Source organism: Coffea arabica, chromosome 11e (genome assembly GCF_036785885.1).
Source record: "Coffea arabica cultivar ET-39 chromosome 11e, Coffea Arabica ET-39 HiFi, whole genome shotgun sequence".
Lineage (NCBI taxonomy): Eukaryota > Viridiplantae > Streptophyta > Magnoliopsida > Gentianales > Rubiaceae > Coffea > Coffea arabica.
The window spans coordinates 56,371,981-56,391,152 of record NC_092331.1 but is presented as its reverse complement, the minus strand read 5'-3'; the positions used below and the strand labels follow the sequence as shown (position 1 = coordinate 56,391,152).

General features: G+C 35.3%; 4 protein-coding genes across 4 annotated transcripts; 1 reads left to right on the top strand and 3 right to left on the bottom strand.

Moving 5' to 3' along the window:
* Positions 1 to 580: 580 nt before the first annotated feature.
* Positions 581 to 2,823, bottom strand: LOC113718600 (universal stress protein A-like protein). The gene is made up of 4 exons (XM_027243493.2): positions 2,647 to 2,823; positions 1,750 to 1,841; positions 1,324 to 1,445; positions 581 to 962 (listed from the first exon to the last, which is right to left on the bottom strand). The coding sequence occupies exons 1-4, from the start codon at positions 2,792 to 2,794 to the stop codon at positions 887 to 889; spliced, it is 438 nt and encodes a 145-aa protein (XP_027099294.1). The 5' UTR covers positions 2,795 to 2,823; the 3' UTR covers positions 581 to 886.
* Positions 2,824 to 5,692: 2,869 nt separating this feature from the next.
* Positions 5,693 to 7,979, bottom strand: LOC113717587 (universal stress protein A-like protein). The gene is made up of 4 exons (XM_027242342.2): positions 7,524 to 7,979; positions 6,576 to 6,667; positions 6,231 to 6,349; positions 5,693 to 5,979 (listed from the first exon to the last, which is right to left on the bottom strand). The coding sequence occupies exons 1-4, from the start codon at positions 7,723 to 7,725 to the stop codon at positions 5,901 to 5,903; spliced, it is 492 nt and encodes a 163-aa protein (XP_027098143.1). The 5' UTR covers positions 7,726 to 7,979; the 3' UTR covers positions 5,693 to 5,900.
* Positions 7,980 to 13,882: 5,903 nt separating this feature from the next.
* LOC140021549 (uncharacterized) lies at positions 13,883 to 14,912 on the top strand. The gene has a single exon (XM_072072646.1). It carries the CDS (start codon positions 13,883 to 13,885, stop codon positions 14,786 to 14,788), a length of 906 nt encoding a protein of 301 aa, XP_071928747.1. The 3' UTR covers positions 14,789 to 14,912.
* A 490-nt stretch (positions 14,913 to 15,402) lies between these two features.
* Positions 15,403 to 18,749, bottom strand: LOC113719697 (acyl-acyl carrier protein thioesterase ATL3, chloroplastic-like). Its single transcript, XM_027244981.2, has 5 exons — positions 18,473 to 18,749; positions 17,719 to 17,819; positions 16,547 to 16,656; positions 15,938 to 16,033; positions 15,403 to 15,859 (listed from the first exon to the last, which is right to left on the bottom strand). Exons 1-5 carry the CDS (start codon positions 18,658 to 18,660, stop codon positions 15,740 to 15,742), a joined length of 615 nt encoding a protein of 204 aa, XP_027100782.1. The 5' UTR covers positions 18,661 to 18,749; the 3' UTR covers positions 15,403 to 15,739.
* Positions 18,750 to 19,172: the final 423 nt, after the last annotated feature.

Genomic DNA, 19,172 nt, shown 5'->3' with positions numbered 1-19,172 from the left:
AATATTAGGTATTGCATTACTTAAGTAGTCGGTGTCAAATTTAAAAAAGAGAATAAGTGGATTTAGTCTGCAATTGAAGTTTGGAACCCTAGAATTTACCAAGCCCTCCAATCTCATTAGCTGAGAGGAAAGCTATTTACCATTAACAGGAGGCCAGCAAGATTAAAGGAAAACCACTTTTACTGGGAATGAGTGGATTTAAGAAAATCGGAACACTTTTTCAAGTTGTATCGAGTAGATTAAGACATCCATTAATAATAATAATAATAAAAAAGAGAACAACCATACACGTGGAAATCAGGACTTATTGAACGGAGAATTTGATCAAGTGATTATGATGATATATTCAGGCAAATCAAAAGTTGCTGTTGCCACAGCATTCAAACTCTACTTGTGAAGGATTGGAGTTACTGGACCAAAAGATTCAGAAGAGAATCACATTTGCAGCTTCTCAGGTTCAAGGCACTACTGAAGCTTGGGTTAGACAAGTGAACCAGACCAAAAATAAAGAACCTACAACAGCTTGCAAAAATCAAAACATTGATACCATTTTTTTTTTTTTGATCTTGGGTGCAATATTTCCCTCTTCATGTACCTACATCAATATGAACTTTAACAGGAAAAACAGCTGCTTTGCCAAAAACAGTTGTAAAATATAGAAAATAAAGTAACAGAAGTGATGGCATTTGTTTTCAGTTACTCGAGCCATACATGCGCATATTCTACAAGACTTGTTGTCCTTTATCAACAGAAGCCAGATCTTGTTACACACATCTTTAAAAGATTTTACAAATGACTTTTATTTCTTCCAAATCATGTACACTAATTACAGGAAAAGCTCTTTCTAAACTTCTGCAAAACTAAACTGCAGCTTTAGTACTATAGCTCAAGGTTTCTTCACCACAAGAACCGGGCATTTCATATTGTGAACGCAGTAATTGCTAACACTCCCAAGAAAAGCCCTGTTGGATTTCCATAGAATGTGTAAGAAACGTGCGGTGAAGGAAGATTGGCATACTTTCAATCTCCCACTTCATTAATTGAGGGAAACTTCTTCTAAAGACAGCACACTTCGGAAAAATCCAAGAACAGGGTATTTTGATCTAATTGAAAAGACCTAATCTTGGTTGAAGGACAGATGCAACACGCAAGAATGATAGATACTAATCAGAGGTAAAAGAAGTATGATGAAGAAAGAATTGCATGTGAAATTCTTCCACGTCATGATCATTTTCTAGCTTAAGGAGCCAAAGGCTAGTCTTGGATCATCAATGAGTTGTATATTAAAAGTCATGGCTATTTCATGAAGTTAAAATGACAAACCTCTTTAGAGCACCCCTACCATGACTGCCTACCACAAGCAGTTGAATATTTAGCCCTTCCACTGCCTCCTCTTGTATTGCATCTTTTGGATCTCCAACGTCTGTAATTGCTTCTGGAGTTATCTAGAACAGGGAAAAAGTTTTATCAAGAATAGTTTGAGAAGCTTTTTAGGCACGACTATGACAATTTTCACGCATTTAATTGATCCCATACAGAAAAAGGACAAGAGGACAGAACCATCAAGATCAGTCAATTAAACTACTTCAATTATCTTCTCCAAATTTAAATCATTCTGATAACCTACGCTAATGAACACCATCTTGTTTACATATACACAAACTTCTGGCTTTTATTTTAAATGAGATGCACATACTCCTTAACCTTAACCAGAAATAACAATCTCATAAGTATCACTAAAATTTCTACCCCATGCCTGATGCAAATCTCCCGGGCATTCTCCAACAGGGAAGCAGCAGTCTTCTTTTGATCCTCTTGAACTTCTCTCCTCACCTCTCGAGCTGCAAAAAGTCCAAAAATAAATAATGAGTATAGAGCACTGACAGATTCGTTGAATATACTTTGAAATCCCAACGCTATGTAAAGTGCAAGCAAGGCGATATTAAAGCCAGAAATGGATACTAGCGTATACTACTATTGTCCAAAGCAAAAGCCTTAAGCAGATGAAAATTTTCAACCATGTCATAGATGAAACTGGTCGCAGATCAAATGAGTTCTTTATCTAGTTGCTGCAGAAATCCACTGGTTGCATTTCAAGGCTAGTAATGTCAGAGATACACATTCCTTAAACGCTTTCAATTGTTACGACTTGCGACTCCAGCTCTGTCGAAAAAGTCGCAAGGAAATTTGAAGTCATAGTGATATTACTCTTCAAAATTTTTACCAATTAGGAGTTGAAAATTCTTTCTACTGGTGAAATTTAAGTTCAACCTGAGCAAATTTGTAGGAATTTCAGACACGAGTCAACAACTAACGTATTAGTATGATCCTAGGTTCAAATCCTCTCCCTACTCCCTCCCCGCTTCTTAAATCCAAATCTCCCCTACTATTAATTTTTTTTTTTTTTTTAAAAAAAGGAACTAGCATAGCAAGGTGTTACAAATGTAAGTATGAATTTGCTTTACAGCAAGAAACCACTATTGTACTCTTTTTTCGGTATTAGAACTTTAAGCACCCCATTTTCACGTGATTTCCCAAGAACTTAAATGACCACAAGATAGCATTAGACAACAAGAAATTGTAGCACTTACGTTCGACAGCATGGATATAGCTATACTCAGATGAGGGCTGAGCAGTGAAAATCACCAGGTTGGAATTTGATGATTGAGTCGTGCAGATTCTTCAGAGTCCACTCTAATGCATAGAAACTTCCTTCATGCTCATCAACGGCCAACATTACCCTTCTAATATCCTCACGGAACTCAACAGCCCCCCTCGCAGCGCCCGCTTCCATGATTGCTAAGCTATTCGATTTATTATTGCTTCCCCACAGCAGAAATACTGCAACAATTCTCTCTCCTGAAAAGGGGCGGTGCAATTTTTATCCAGAAGAATAGATTCATAAGGAAAAGGAAACGACAATGCAAATCTGGAGTTCGATGGTCAGGGGACAAAATAGTATTAACGGCAGGGGTTTTGGCGGGATATATTTAACTGACGTTAATTTCATGTTACTGCACGTGAAATCTCACGTGCTGTTCCATGCCAGCCCAAAATCAGAAAGGCTAAAGAGTCGATGCGCCAGCTCAGTCTTTGTCATAATAATGGGCTCAATACTTCTAGTTTGTGTTGGGCTGGGAGTGGGTTTATCGCTAGAGCCATAAAAGACTAACACTGTAGACGGTGTTATAGTTGGATAAATAATACATAAATAAAATTTGTATTTTAAATTTGTATATATAGAAGATTAATTCTTATCTTTATTGCATTTAGGAAAGGGAGGATTGAGAAATCATTATGAGGAAACAAGACTTCATTAGAAAAAAAAAAAAAAAGTAGAATATTGACTTATAATATAGCCAAAAAATTAGTTAAGCACTTTAGTCAACCATTATTCCTAATTTCATTAATATATATGTTTTTTTTTTGGGAAGCACATTGATGTATGTTCATCTAACACACAAAATTTCTTTAGCATAACTGGGCATGAATGGCACATTGCCACGTTAATGTGTGGTGATTTTAGACAGCCATAATTAAGAGTTTATACAAAGAGGAAAGAAGAAACACAAGTTTTTTTCTTCATTCGCGGAGTTAGAGAATTCGTGGCTATAAATCGATGATTTCACCAATTTGTCAAGCAAGTTCAGCATTTTGAGGTATGTACTTTGTAATTTGCAAATTTTGAAACAATTTGCTGATAAATGTAACTGCAAATTGTGAAACGACATTGATGAAGTTTAAAATTTCCCCCATACACAACATCATGGTTTTAATAAAACTAGTTTCTTCGAAAGAACTTATTTTTATACTACTTTAACATGCACAATATAATTTCTTATTTCTTAGTACAGCCATCAACGCTATTTTACCATAAGAATATGGTTATTATCACACCATAAACATATTTCATGCTTCATGTGTATCGCTTGACATGACATGTGATATACTCAATGTTTTTAAACTCGGACCGGTCAGTGAACCGGAGAGGTGGCCGGTTCAAGGTTCGACCGGTCCGACCGGTCCAACCGGCCGGTTCAAAGGTTCACTGTTTTTTTTTTTTTTTTTTTTGGTGTTAAGTACTAAGTAGGTTTCATTCTACACTTGAACTTTACCAACATAACTTAATTTAAGTTATGATAATAATAAATTTTCTAAAAGTTATACATAAAACATGGAATGATAAATATAATTAAAATATCATAATTCACCATAAGTTTTCATAAATTCATTATAAACATAAATAGATACAATCCAAATGTTCACCAATTATCACAAATAAAAACACAAAAAATAAATTAATTAAATATTGAAATTCTTTTACAACCCTTAAAAAAATCCATAAAAGAGTTCAAGTTAAGACAAACTATTTGAATAGCAAACTTTTATCAGTGGCATGATAAACAACCACACCACCTTCACAATTTCATCAACTTAAGCTGAAAAAGTTAAAATTTTATTATAAAAATATAAATCTAATTGCTCAAACTAAAAAAAACTAAAAATTTTTGAAAAACAAATATACAGTTAAACACATAAAAAATTAATTGCTACTAAACATTACTAATTAACATGTTATATTAAATTCAATGATCCTATACCATTAATTATTTTAAATTCAATTATCAATAGCTTCGATTATGTGCCAACTACCATATTTTTGACCAGCCCAATGTTATTATTTGTAATTCATACCCAATTCCTACACGGATGTGCACTACTTTTGCAAAAATTTCATCCTTAATTAATCGAATAAAAATAAAACAAAAATGAGGGAAACATATGAAAATTGAGGGGAAAAAGAAGAAAATGCAAAAAATCAACTAAAGATAATAATATAGAAAAAAACCTTGAAAAGAAAAAAATTAAACTTACTAAGATGTTGGAAAACAAGAAAAGTTGAAATTTTCAACTTGTTTACAATTTGCTAAAGATAATAACCTGATAATTATGGTGAAGACTTGAGAAAATCTTGTTGTGGATATTTGGGTTAAAAATGGTTAAGAAGAAAAAATTGAAAAAAAAATAAGAGAAGAACTTGATGTTTTAATATATTTTTTAGTCAAGTAGAATTCTCAACAAACTTAACTACAGTCTAGCGGTGAGATTGTTATATCCAAACTTGGAGACCCAGGTTCAAATCTTAGCTACATCATTCTTGATATTTTGTTGAAGAATTTAAAAAACCGCCGGTTCACGGTTCTTAACGGTTCGCACGGTTCGTCCGGGTTTCAACAGTTCTCCATAAACTTCCGGCTTTAGCATTAGACCGGACCGGTGACATGGCTGGTTCGCGGTCCAACCGGTCGAACCGGCCGGTCCGGTCCTGAAAACATTGGATATACTTACACAAATGATAGATGTCCTATAACCTAATCTAGCCTAGTCTAAGGGGAAGGGGAGGGGGTTCGATGTGAGTACAGACTCCATCGATGAAAGTCAATTAAGACCGCCACAAATTGTGACAAATTTGTGGGAGGCAGGGATTGAACCCCTGACCTCCAGCATCACCTTTAATGGTGATGACCACTGGACCAAATGGCCAGTGGCACACAGATATAATTACTTGGTGATAGATAATTGATACTGACGCTGCACACTATAGCACCACTGCCAAATAGCATACATGGAGCATCTAGTATATTTGTTGTCATCTTCCTATAGCGTAGACACTTAAAAAGCATAGCAAGGATGAATGAATATTGCATACAAGTCTTCCTCCATTATTTGGGATATCCATTTCCTAGGACAATTTTTTTACTGTTCACTGCATCTTCATAGAACTAACACAGGATAACAAACTAGTTTCGCGAAATCTGGGATGTACAACTTTAGGAGTATGCACCCTTCACTGGTTTTTGCAGCAAAATTAAGTTTAACACGATTTACAGCCAGCTCTTTCAATCTTTTTTCCTTACGACAAGAACAGGGGTCTTGGCATTGTGGATGCAGTAGTTGCTGACACTCCCCAGAAAAGCCCTGAAATCCAAGTTGCAAATTAACTTCCATCAGTCCAATAGGCAAATAGGACAATGCCACAAACCAGACGCTCATGTATGTACAATGCTATAAGGTCTATGATCAATGCTCCAGACTCTGAAACGTGAAACTCATACACAGTGAAAGATAGAACCTTGAAAGGTATTCCAGAAACTGCATGTTTTTGTGGATTGCATTTTCATTTCTTAGAGATGGAGCCTCAAATATGTATAAAAGGTGGCCAGACTGACCTCTTTATGGCTCCCCGACCATGGCTGCCCAACACTAGCATGCTCACTTTGAATTTTTCTACTGCTTCACAAATGGCATCTTTAGGATCTCCCACTTCTGTTGCTGTCTGAGCAGTTACCTGAGATTTCAAGAAATTGAGCTTCCAATTAAAGTGCATCTGTGAACTTCAAATCAAATGTGTTACAGTTGCTACACTAATTAGTTAGCTTTACAACCATATAACATGATGCCTTCCTCAGGGAAGTTGGATTTAACCCCACACATAACTGAAAAATGAAAAGCGTCTGTTTGGTACTAAAATCTAAGGAAATCACAATTAATAATAACTGTTAGTGATTCCTTACCCCATGTTTGGCACATACATTCTTGGCTTTCTCCAGCAGAGCATCTGCTGCTCTCTTTTGCTGTTCTTGAAAACTCTTAACGAGTTCAGGTGCTGTAATAGAAACTAACTATGTGAAATTAGGCACCTCCAAAAACACCTCCAAAAACAACATAATCCGTTTGGATTAGCTGTTTTTGGAGGTGTTTTTAAAAAATGTTACCGTAGCAGTGTATATGAAAAATTTTTACTATAAAAATTTTTTGAATTTTTTGATATATTGTATGGATGAAATGTTTTCGAGTTATTGTATTTGAAAAATTTGTTTTTGAAAAAATGGCCAATCCAAACTGAAAAGATTTCTAAGTCCTAAGACAAGAAACCGAAAAAGATTTCTAAGTCCTAAGACAAGAAACCGAAAAAGATTTACGATTAATGACCATAATAAATTAAATCGAGGCCATGTTTTCAGTTCAGAAGCAGTCACTTCTGATAAGCAGCCTCAAATTACAAATATTGCCAAACCTTCTCAGTTACACTTGGGGCAAGCTTTAAGTACCTATTAGTATATTGCCAAACAACTCAGGCAGGCTTTCCCAATCCCTTCCACGGCCTTGATGAAAGCCACCTAACACCAAATCACTCTCATTTTTTCCACCACCTTATCAAAAAGTTTGCACCTATTTTCCCTTCCATAATCCATGGGTCATAGAACCAGGGTAATAAATGTAAAAACTAAAACTGAACCTGCCATTAAAGTATAACTTGCATAGCTAGGGAAATTAATTAGTTACTGATAACTCTTAATGATCTGAAACACACACCAGGAAGCACTCATCAAAGATTAATGATTAATCAACATTTTCCATTCATCAGACCCAAAACAAATTAAAAAAAATTCATACACGAGACCCAAAATTCGGATATTTCGGAATAATTAAAAAGAGAACCAAGAGGGAAAGAAACTCACGGGTAGCGCCCATGGAAGATGCATGGAGATAGCTATAATCAGCTATTGGCTGTGCTGTAAAAATCAACAACTCCGAATTTGCAATGGATTCATGAAGGCTGCTAAGAGTCCATTCCAAGGCGTAGATGCTACAATCACTCTCATCAATCGCCACCATCACCTTCTTTTTCTCACCTGTACTTGAATTCCTCCCGTCCTCCATCTCTCTTTGGTGAAACACTGCTATCACAACAGAATTCTCTCTCTGCTTTTACTAGTCTAAATAAATCTAAGACTTCCCCTCTTTTTCTTTTCTTTATCAGTAGAATTATTTTATCGGTAAAACGTCCGCAGATGAACTAGCGTTTTTACAGTCTTATCCATGTAGATGACATATGGGACAAATTTTAGTATGCAGTTTTATATTAATGGAGATCTGCGTCGGAAGTTCTGGATTCTGTGTGCTCTCTCTGACACAGCTTATTTGTTTTCGTCACAACCACTGGTTTTAGCTGTTTGACCGACTAATGTCCAGCTGTGAAGCACGTGAAACTCACGCCCTATGGTGCATCATGTGGGAATTATTTTAATGAACCTTTTGCTGACCCTGTCAAAAAATAAGGGAAAATGAAAAGAAAAGAAAAAGAAAGAAAAGGCTGGTTGCAGATTAATCGACAGTAACAAGTTTCATACGTTGTCAGTCACGATTTGAATTATCAAAAGATAGATGGAACATCTATCATGAATGACAGTGTTGGAACATTTTATTTAAAAAGAAATAGGCGAAACATCAATTTTTGGATGGACAAATTTTGAAATTCGTCGTTGTTAACCCAGCTTAGCCCTAGTTTCCACAACTAGCTAATAATTGGAAACTTGATCAATTTAATAAGAACTAAAATGTGGTGACCATAGTTATTAAATCCGACCCGGTTTGACGGTTCGACCGGTCAATCCGGTGAACCGGTCATTAAATCGGACCGATTCTCTAATTAGATCGTTTATACAGATGAATCGTTGACTTTTCGACGGTCCGGCGGTTCAACCAGATTAAACAGAAAACCCGGCCGGTTTTGTGGGGCAACCGGTTTTGAGGAAAAAAGGTATTTCCAAGCCTTTGTTTGGAGTCGATCTTGTTTATGAAACGCTTACCACCAAGCCACTTTGTCACTTGTTCATTAATGGCCATTCTTATGCTATATGAATGTTTTGTTAATTTTATCTTTATTTTTTTAAATTCTCCAAAACAAATTTATTTAGAATCTTTTAATAAAACCTATGACCCCTATATTCTATAAATTATAAAATAGATTTCAAAAATAACATATTACATAATTTATTTTAAGGACAAATATTGTTTTTAATAATTTTTTGCACTTAAAATTCTTAAATAACCTAGATAATTACAGTAAACATATAAAATTTTACACTTGAAGTTTAATGGATTACTAATTAAATTTATGTTTTGTTGATTCTTATATGAATTAAATATTCTATAGCAAATTAAATTAAATGAATATTTGTTTTGACATTATTTATTATAGTTTATATCATATATCCTATATCAAAATTTATAAGATATAATATTTAAATATATTTAGTGACCCACTGGTTCAACCACTCACCCACCGGTTGAACCGAGTGGTTGAACCAGTGACCCGTTGACCCACCTCCTTCGCCGGTCTCCTCTCCGGACCGAGTTTAATAACTATGGTGGTGACAATAACCACCAGCCTTTGGATGCCGGTAATCACTACTAATGCATTGAAATTTTATGGGGTTGATGGTTTGTTTGGATAAGCTTGATTTCAAATTAAAAAATTTATTTTACAAATTTCAATCACCTTTTTATCTTCCTAATCACCTTTTTATCTCACATATATCACATCACAAAAAGTGTTACAGTAATTATCTCAAATAAATCATCCAAATAAACTCTTATCCAAACAAACAAAATTTTCAATCCTCTTTACATCAAATCATACCTTCCACCAATTTGTCACATTAAAAATGGCTCTATTTAAAAATTCAGACTAGTATATAATGTACCTGTCTGATCCGATTGTGATTCAATCTCTTTAGAATTATTCTTAAATCTCTTGAGATCCTTCTCCACCCATAATGTAGGATAATCTATTGTCTTGACAAAAAAAAAAGAAAAAAAAAGAAATGCGGTGACAAGAATCTACACGCAAAGCATTTTCCTAAAGCAAACGTGCATCCAATAAATAACAAAGTTCGAGACTGCTGAGACTCGTCATACCCGGCTCTACCTGTCAATATGTCAGGCTCGGACACGTATTCTTGTTATCACAATTCCGAGTTCCGACTTAAACAATTGCCAAATGCGATTCCTTTTCGGGGATGACTTCTAATCGCATTTCTTTCGTGCAACCGTGGACGGAACCAATGAAGATCCAAAGGGAACCCAGCTACCTCCGGGCCAGGTAGGTTAGGGTGGGGAACTTGGGAACGAATGAAGCTCACACTCGGTTCCATCGAATTCGAATCGAGTTCGAGTTGATTAAGTTAAATTATCGAACTCAAATTAATTATAAAGAAAATTAACTCGTTAATTTATGAATCGATTCAAAATTTCTAATATTTTTATTATTTTTTAAGGAGAAATGATTATTTCATTTATTTTCAAAAATAAAATAAATTATTTTTAATTTTTTTAAACTCAAATAGATTCGAAGTCAAATTTTGAACTCGAGTTTTATATTGAAAACTTGTCAAATTTAAATTATAATTCAACTTTAATTAAATTAAAATTCGATTCAACTCGACTCATTTTTAATTCTAAAACAAATACAATTACATCCACTTATAAAAGTTACCGGGAAATCCTAAACTACGAAATACAGGCAAGGTTCTATCTCACATCGAAAGATCGTGGGGTATTTACTCTAAGTTTAAGGTCCACAGGAACTCTATTCAGTTACCAATTGGCTGAATAGTGGTTTTTTGTGGGTCCTCCTTAGATTGTTTTCAAGCCGTTATTCGATTAACTCCTGCGTGTGTTTAAATTAGGTGGGTGTGTATGTGTGGGTTATTTATCAATTTCGATAAAAAACAAACAAACCATTCAGTTGGTGAGAGTGTTCGTGCGGGGGAGGGGGGCTTAGGGTATCCTATCCCACATCGAAAGATCATGGGGTTTTTACTCTAGGTTTAAAGTCCACAGGAACCCTGTTCAGTTACCAATTGGTTGAATAGTGATTCTTTGTGGATCCCCCTTAGATTGCTTTCGGGCCGTTTTTCGATTAACTCCTGCGTGTGTTTAAATTAGATGGGTGTATGTGTAGGTTATTTATCGATTTCGATAAAAAAAAGAAGGGAAATCGTTCAAAACGTCCCTCACATTTTACAAGATGACTTTTTTCGTCCCTCACTTTTAAAAGTGTAATTTTACGTCCTTTACAAATTCATATTGATCAAATTTGGTTCTTACTTAGGTTTCCGACCAATTTTTTGCCGGAATCCAACACGTGACTTGCACGTGATCATAATTTAAGGGCAAAATTATCAAATCAAATTTTATAGAATTCAATTCATAATCCCTCACATTTTATAAAATAAATTTTTTCGTCCCTTACATTTCACAAAATAAAATTTTTCATCCTTTACATTTTTCAAAATGAATTTTTTCATCCCTCATTGATCATGTGTATGAATAGTTTTTTTTTCTATAAACCCCACGTAAATGTTTATTTGATTTTACCTGGACAGTATGAATATCATGTAATTTATCTCTATTGGATTTCATCTAAACATGCTAATCGTAGTTATATACATGCTATTCAATAAATATATATAGAGGCTTAAAACTAATAATTTTGTTTGAAACCCATGTATATATTTATATGATTTCACCATTTGAACCTATTCAATATTTGTGATTTTTCTCCTTTGATAATAATTTATTTATTGAGTTGTATAATAAGGTCATATAATTAATGGGTCCTAATTCGAATTCTATAATTGTGTTAACAACTTTCAGTTTAAATTTGAAATTTCTACTCGACACTTTTAAGACCAACAGTTGAATTGCTTGCCTTGTAAGTGTTTTAAAACTTGAAAGTGCCAATCATTTATTTCTTTTTGTCATATTTTTCTTTTGTTTATTTTTTCTGTCCAAATTTAATTCGATATAAACACTCGTTAATATTTAGGATTAAATATCTTCTTTATTTTCAAATTTCGAGTAAAAGAAAATGAATATAAGTGAAAAACTAACAATTTTTTTAAACCCATGTATATATCTACTTGATTTCATTTGAGCAGTACGAATAGTATGTAATATATCTCTATCTGATTTCACATGCTATTCGTACTATTTAGGTGAAATTAAATAGATATATACATGAATTTAAAAAAAATTATTTACACACATGATCAATAAAAAATAAAAAATTCATTTTAAAAAATGTGAAGGATGAAAAAATTATTTTGTGAAATGTAAGGAACAAAAAAATTTATTTTGTGAAATGTGAGGAATTATGAATTGAATTATATAAAATTTGATTTGATAATTTTGCCCTTAAAATATGATCACGTGCAAGTCGCGTGATGGATTCCGGCAAAAAATTAGTCAGAAACTTAAGTAGGGACCAAATTTGGACAATGTGAATTTGTAAGAAATGTAAAATTATATTTTTAAAAGTGAAGGACGAAAAAAGTCATCTTATAAAATGTTTGAACAATTTTTCAAAAAAGAAATACAGGCGGGTTCGGACCCGCACCTACGGCCAAGGCTTGTGGACGGTCGTTTTTTTTCGTTTTTTACCCCTGAAACGATAGGAGAGCCGTTGGACGGTCGAATGGTTGAGTGGCACTTTGAAATTTGTAATTAAACCTTGGTGGGAGATGCGGATTGCGTCTAAAAGGACATTGTGTCATATGATTGGTCCAGCACCCGGCACCAACAAATAAATGCGCTCAGGAATGATAAAAAGGGCCGTCAGAGTAAATTGTTCATTTTCTTGAAAGATTTTCTAGTCCATTTAGGAAATGAGCATAATATAGTATAAATCATGTAGTGTGTCTAGTTGTTGTCTAGTTTCCGTCACTTCTATCATCAATTATTGCAATCTTGAAGTTGACAAAAAAAAAAAAAATCTGCATTCATATAAGAAGTGTAAAGTGACATTTGTGTTCTAATCTTCTTATCATCTCATCTTATAGACCAAGCTCTTTCTTTTTTTTTCTTTAAAGTCATAAAAGTACGATTGCCTGCCCTCTAAAACTTGAACAATGTCGCTCTCAAAATTCTCTTTCATAGCTTTGCTCTTCATGCTACTTTGAAATCTAAGTGAAAGTTTGGCACCTAGTCATCGGACGTTATAGATGCAATAATGCTGCCAGACAACAGGCTGTTAAATGTTCTCAATTTTCTAGTGCTGTACAACACAAATCAAACATAGGCACCACCATTGTCTATGTTCATCAACAATATCTTTCAACAAAATCATATGCTCGTAAACAAAAAAAAAAAGTGTCAAATTTGATGAGAAATGTATGAATCTGGAGTGCATTGTACTATAAAATTTTAATGCATAATCTTTTCTGATCTTCTTCATTGCAAGTTGCAACCACTAGAGGAGTATATCGGAACTTGGATTCCAAAAAGAGTGTAATGTAGAGAGTAGTGAAAAGCAAAGATGGTATATTTTTTAGGGCTACGCATACAATAATTTACCAACTTTCCCATAACTATCCAGACAGAGGATGATAAATGAAAACAAATGTGCATATAAAATTAAACTTTTCTTGTTGGGACTCGAGGTGTATATCCTGACACCTGACCAGAAAACCAAAGTTAAATAGTGCTTCCTAGTTTTCATACGCCTGCAAAATTCCATCCTTGTAATCTGTCTGTTCCATTCTAGTATATAATGCCTTGAACCTTGAGAGCTAGGGGGTGAAAATCTCTTTATCAATACTCATAGAGTATTTCTTTCCTTCCATTTTCAAAAGCTTTCCTAGGGAACCCTATAGGGAGATTTCCTTCCATAGCCTTTCGGTGCGCAAATTCTTTCACTTTTCCTTGGCAATGTGATCTGTTTTTACTTCTCTCAGAATCATTTGGCATAATGCAAGTTTCACTGCTACCCCACTGTGAAATGAGTCATGTCTCCTGATGACACACTTTATTCTCTCTTCCTCTATTGGAATCTTTTCCACTGATCTAATCTTAACATGAAAAGCAAAAGCTGGCTCTTATTCCGGTCATATCAATTCTTTCTCTTTTGCACTTTTGACCATAAAATCTAACTGCATAACATTCTTGTTCGTCCTCTCGGATCTTGTGCTTTACCAGCCCTATATATGCTCCCTTTCCTATAAGAATTTCTCATCGTAAAAAGAATATTAGGGGTATGGCAGTTGATGTATGCTCAGAAGTTTCAAGTCCTGTTGTAAGTCCAAGAATCTCATTTTCTCATGATCTTAGGGAAACAGATCCAATTCCACGCGAACGCTACCAACATCGATCTGATGCATTACTTTTGGAATCCATTGATTTCAATTTCAGCATCAGTCAAAGCTTCTCACAGGGGCTGCTTTCATCTGCAGATGAGTTGTTTGCAAATGGCAAGATCATTCCTACAGAAGTCAAGAAAATCACAACCATCAAGCCTGGTGAAGAAACAGCCTCTAAAGAAATTTATCGATCTAAGCCAATTTCGTCATGTTATCGAAAAGATACGGCCTTTAACTTCTCAGCTGCAGCTACAAGTTCAGCCACTGACAATGCAGATACAGCCCTGAATTTAGATACAAAGAAAAAGAGTTTGAAGGAGCTATTGTCCATCAACCCTGAAACTGAATCTGATGAAGAAACAGAAGAAGAAAAGAAGCCATCATCCAAACCTTTTTGGCAGTTCCGAAGAAGCAGCAGTTTGAATTTAAATAGCAGTAGAAGTAGCACCTTAATCCGATCCTTACATTTTCTCTCACGGAGCAATTCAACTGGTTCTGCTCCCAATCCAACAGCATCAGGGGTACCAAAGGTTCTGAAGAAGCAGCATTCCCAGAAAGATCGGCCACCATGGAACAAGCGAATAGATTCATCTGTACCATCATCCTCCGGTCATTATTTTTACTCACATCGAGCATACAGAAGTCCTTCAAGAAAGAATTATGAAAGTGGAGTTAGAGTTAGTCCCGTACTCAACATTTCACATGCTTGCATTTCCAAGGGCAGTGGAAGTTTATTTGGTCTTGGTTCTTTGCTCTGCAGCGGGAAGTCCAAAAAGAAGAAAAAGTGCAACCAGTGGATTTAACTAATCATTTTAATGCAGTTCAGATTTCATGCTAGATGCCTTTCTCAAATCACTGCATAATTTCCATTACAACACAATGTATTAACAAACATGACGATTTATACGGAAGAATACGATTTATTTACCTGGTGCACAAATGCAAAGGATCATAATTAAAGGCTAGGCTTGGTCTACTGCACCAATGGCAGTTCTCGTAGATTTCTGTATTCTTAGAATTAGACTAAATTGAGTTAGATAAGTCGCAACGAATATTTTCTGCACTTCACAACTCAGGAAGAAATTGATGAATTGCCAGATTACTGGTTTTATGTGCAGTAGCATCTACTCTCGATTAACAAGAATGATCTAGCATTACATATGTTCACCTGGACCTTATGGTGGTCATTGTTTTCTCTCCAGCACACTCGCAAAATTTTGTCCATCACCTATTTTCTACTTAGCCAGCAACGATTTGTTTCGCACATCTGGAGAGCAGATTGATTCCAACTAAGCATGGAGAACATCAAAGCGAGAGTGGCCGTAAAACCCATGTTAGATATCGGCATAATCTGTAACTTTCTGTTGCCAAACTGATGTACTCCAATCATTCTTAAACCAGTATAAAATCCAAAAAGTCTGGCAATGAATCCGCACAAGGGAAATCCGCAGCTCTATTTAACCCATGGGGGGAAAAAAAAAGGAACACGAGACTCTTAAGAAGTTTTAAATTCCATATCCTTCCTCATCTTTGAGTACATTAAGGAAGCACTTGTCTCGGTGTAACCCAATTCAGATTGCATGGCATTCCAGACTTTACAAGCTATGTCCAAGTATAGTCTGTTATCCTCACATCAGAAAAGGAAGCAAAAAGAATAGGTGGAATAATGTGAAGCTGAGCAAAGCGAAACAGGGGAACCACGACAGTGCAAGGTCTTCAACTAAAATGATCCGTCATAAGATGTTAGATGAGTATTAGTTGGACTCTCCATGGCGAAGAAATAGGTTGAACTTCGATCTGACCTCTGCAGGAATGCGAACAGGACGGTAGCTTTTGTCAAGCCAAACAGCCGTGGCTTTAGCCTCCAATATGGGCTGGAAAAACGAATAGACAAGTTTTAACACGATGAATCCTTGATAAGTACAATTAAAGCTTAAAGACAAAATCTGAACCTCTTCATTTGGCAGCTTGAAGATGAAGTGTTCAAAGAACAACCGAGCAGCTGAAGAGTCAGATACCCTAACCTTCACAACAAACTTGTCTCCACTCTGATCAAATAGACAAAAGCATGAGAACTGGTATCACATCCTAAGCTAGCAATGAGTCTCAGCAGTCCTCCTAAGCTCCGCTAACTGAAGCACAACATAGTGTTAGTCGCTCCTCGTCCACTTCTCTAACTACTTTATTTTAAGCGCAAAACTCGTTTACAACTTGAAAAATGTCCAACAAATACATTCATGCTGGTGCTGTAAGGGGTCCCCCTATATCAAAATCTGAGAAATCAACCTTTCCACGTAAATATTTATCTTTTTTTCCTTTTTAATTTCAGCCTTTAAATCACATTAACCAATTCAGACTAATTTGATTACTGTCCAGCAATAAAACAGCACTTCAATATATGGAGTTTAAGAAAAGTCAGTGCACAATTATCTTCACTGATGTGGGCGATCGTGTTTGAGAGATGACTTCAGATTTCGGGATGACAATGGACCCAACAATTACTGATCAATAATAAGAAGCGTGAAATGCTTAGCGAAAAAGATGCAGAATGGAATACCTACACGTAAAGGTGCAAGAAACTTGAGGGTCAGTTCTGACAATGCTAATGAATCACCAGTGCGTGCAACTGCATCAGCTTTTACACCGATCCTCTCCAGAAGTTCGTGACGGCCTGTTTAAGTTACGAAAGTAAAATAAGAGTTTTTTGGAGAACTATGATGGGAAGTCACCCATTCAAAGCACACAAAAAATTGTCTCTATATATCTTATCCAATCATGGTAACACCATGTAACTCAATCAAGCACTTAGTACTACATTTTCATTTATTTTTTCTGGCCAGTTCAAGGTATTTGGTACAAATGGCAGTTTATTTAGCAGAATGATGGTTCACTGTCTCACTGTAAATGTCATGCCTGAAAAACCATATCCCTGATCAGTTTAATCTATGTGAGAAGGAAAGTCTCATCTTTTCATCTCTATGCTGTTGCAGTCATTTAAACACACTCATCAGGCAGTATGAGTGATCATTAAGAAGGCACGAAAGATTAGTTTTTGTTGGATGATAGTCAGACCATGTCTGAAAAGTATATCAAAATTATTGAGGTGCTATGCAGAGTATATAGCACTTGCATTTGTAAAACCAAAGAAAAGCAGAACTGCAAGTGATATGTGGTTGTAACCACAACTAAGACAACAAAGTTTATACCTCATCGCTAGACATCCACTTCTAAAGCTTGAACTTCATTTATCTAAATTTCAAAACAGGTTGAGGATGACAAGACTTTCTTCTTGCTTATGGTCCTAATTCCTAAATAATCTACTAGCAATGGATAAGTTAACATACTAAAAACTTTTAGCTACTTTAACGAGTGTGTATCATCAAAATGCTAAAACTTTTACAAGAGGAAGCAGCGCAACACAGATAAGGAAGCGCTTGAAGAAAAGAAGAGGAACCAAATGCATCTAGTGGTAGATATAGCAATCTGTAATAAGATTTCCCGCTAGAGCTTTTGCTTCAGGTAATCAAAATTTACGGATATCAACATTTGCTCTAACCCCTCAACAAAAAAGGTAAAGTTTGCTGGCATGTCCTAGAAAGATGTTCTCAGCCGAACTTACGAACAACAAAAGTTGAAAAGCCAATTCTTTAAGTTCAGATAATTTGCATTCATGACGAAAATCGTAGGCTACAAGACAATCAAGCTAATCATGAAGTCGTGAAAAAAGTCTCACCATGCTGGCAATAACTTGCATAAACGGCATTATTGACAACACCATACTGATCCAACTCATAATCTCTGACTTTGAGCTCAACTTCATGGAACCCACCCATTCTGCCAAGATATAAACATACTGCTGGTTAACATAAGCAAAAGGTGTATTGTCCACAATCACACGACAGCTACAATAAAATCTAAATCCTAAACCACATGCTGTAGACAACCACAATAGCATTGCATCTTCTTAGGAAGCGAGTACACAATTTATCAAGAGTGGTCCATTTCCAAAAAGGCTAAATCTGAACCGTTGAATTACGCTCTGCATTTTCCAACCCATATAGAGAGATGTTCACTACCCAGTCTAATATTCATCAGATAAACACTAGCACGGCATAAAACAAACAAATAAGCAAAAAGATGAATCCTTTTTCACAAACAACAAAGTCCACCAAATTCAACCTTCCTAAAGAGTTTCAATAAACTTGTAAAACAAAAGAAACTTTCCCTTCCTAAGTTTCAAAAAATCGCAAGCAAGAACAAAGCGAAAGAAAAAGATTAAGAATACCAATCCACCTCGTACATTAGTCACCATTCTGATAGCTAAAAAATTTGGCAGCATAAAAAAAAATTGGATTTTCAAATCCCATTTTTTCTTATTATTAAAAATGAAAAAGAGTCCAAATTGGTATCCTATTTCAGAAAGAGTTTAATAGAAAGCACCCTCATGGCCTCACTTCACTCAAAGGAGGTTAAAAAATTTTAAGTACCCTTTGCCACCTTTGAAGTCCAAGATTGCAACAGATTTTGAGACCCTTTTAGCCAGAATGGGAGTTGACTTTAGTGGTGGAAGCCGGAGATGCCGCCGGAAGCTGAACGGAGAATTGGGTGATCGCCGGTGAACATTGCACCATGGAGCCAGAGCACGTGAGGAGGTGGGAAAGGTCGAATGTGACATTTTCGTGTTTGTCCGTGATTGTGGCCTTTTGGACTTTGGATATTTTGAGAATCAATTTTGGTGGGCTTTCCTTCCATTTTCTTCTTGTGTATTTTTGGGCGTTACGATATAGCTGCCAGCTCCCAAGTTCCAACACCTTTGCCGCCGCATTCATGTCACGTGCACGATACGTGTTCACCAAATGTCCATTTTTTTTTTAATTAACATTCATCGCGAGGACCTTTGAATCTTAAAAATTACACTTCTGGCACAAGTACTTATTACAAAAGTACTTTTAAACTAGCATCTTGACCCGTGATATGCATGGATTTATATTTTAATTCAAAACAATATTTATTTATTACAGTATAGGATAAAGTATATGAAAAAGGTAAAAAAGTTTAAAGAAGTGTTTGCGTAACATGTTAAAAAAATATTTATTTCGTAAGTACAAAATGGATTTTCTTAATTTTAATATCTTAAATAAGTTGAAACCAAATTTTGTTAGCCTATTATCTGTCAATATATGATAA

What these genes read in the sequence shown, in the direction of transcription:
- LOC140021549 (XM_072072646.1), top strand. Translation starts at nt 13,883, where the DNA reads ATGGCAGTTGATGTATGCTCAGAAGTTTCAAGTCCTGTTGTAAGTCCA.
- LOC113717587 (XM_027242342.2), bottom strand. Translation starts at nt 7,725, where the DNA reads ATGGAGGACGGGAGGAATTCAAGTACAGGTGAGAAAAAGAAGGTGATG. An exon ending in ATCTTCCATGGGCGCTACCC is followed by an intron (nt 6,668 to 7,523) that starts GTGAGTTTCTTT and finishes TTTCTATTACAG; the next exon opens with CACCTGAACTCGTTAAGAGT. An exon ending in ATGTATGTGCCAAACATGGG is followed by an intron (nt 6,350 to 6,575) that starts GTAAGGAATCAC and finishes TTGAAATCTCAG; the next exon opens with GTAACTGCTCAGACAGCAAC.
- LOC113718600 (XM_027243493.2), bottom strand. Translation starts at nt 2,794, where the DNA reads ATGGAAGCGGGCGCTGCGAGGGGGGCTGTTGAGTTCCGTGAGGATATT. An exon ending in AATCATCAAATTCCAACCTG is followed by an intron (nt 1,842 to 2,646) that starts GTGATTTTCACT and finishes GACTTTTTGCAG; the next exon opens with CTCGAGAGGTGAGGAGAGAA. An exon ending in GGTAGGGGTGCTCTAAAGAG is followed by an intron (nt 963 to 1,323) that starts GTTTGTCATTTT and finishes GAAATCCAACAG; the next exon opens with GGCTTTTCTTGGGAGTGTTA.
- LOC113719697 (XM_027244981.2), bottom strand. Translation starts at nt 18,660, where the DNA reads ATGTCACATTCGACCTTTCCCACCTCCTCACGTGCTCTGGCTCCATGG. An exon ending in TGCAAGTTATTGCCAGCATG is followed by an intron (nt 16,657 to 17,718) that starts GTGAGACTTTTT and finishes TAACTTAAACAG; the next exon opens with GCCGTCACGAACTTCTGGAG. An exon ending in TCAAGCTGCCAAATGAAGAG is followed by an intron (nt 15,860 to 15,937) that starts GTTCAGATTTTG and finishes TCGTTTTTCCAG; the next exon opens with CCCATATTGGAGGCTAAAGC.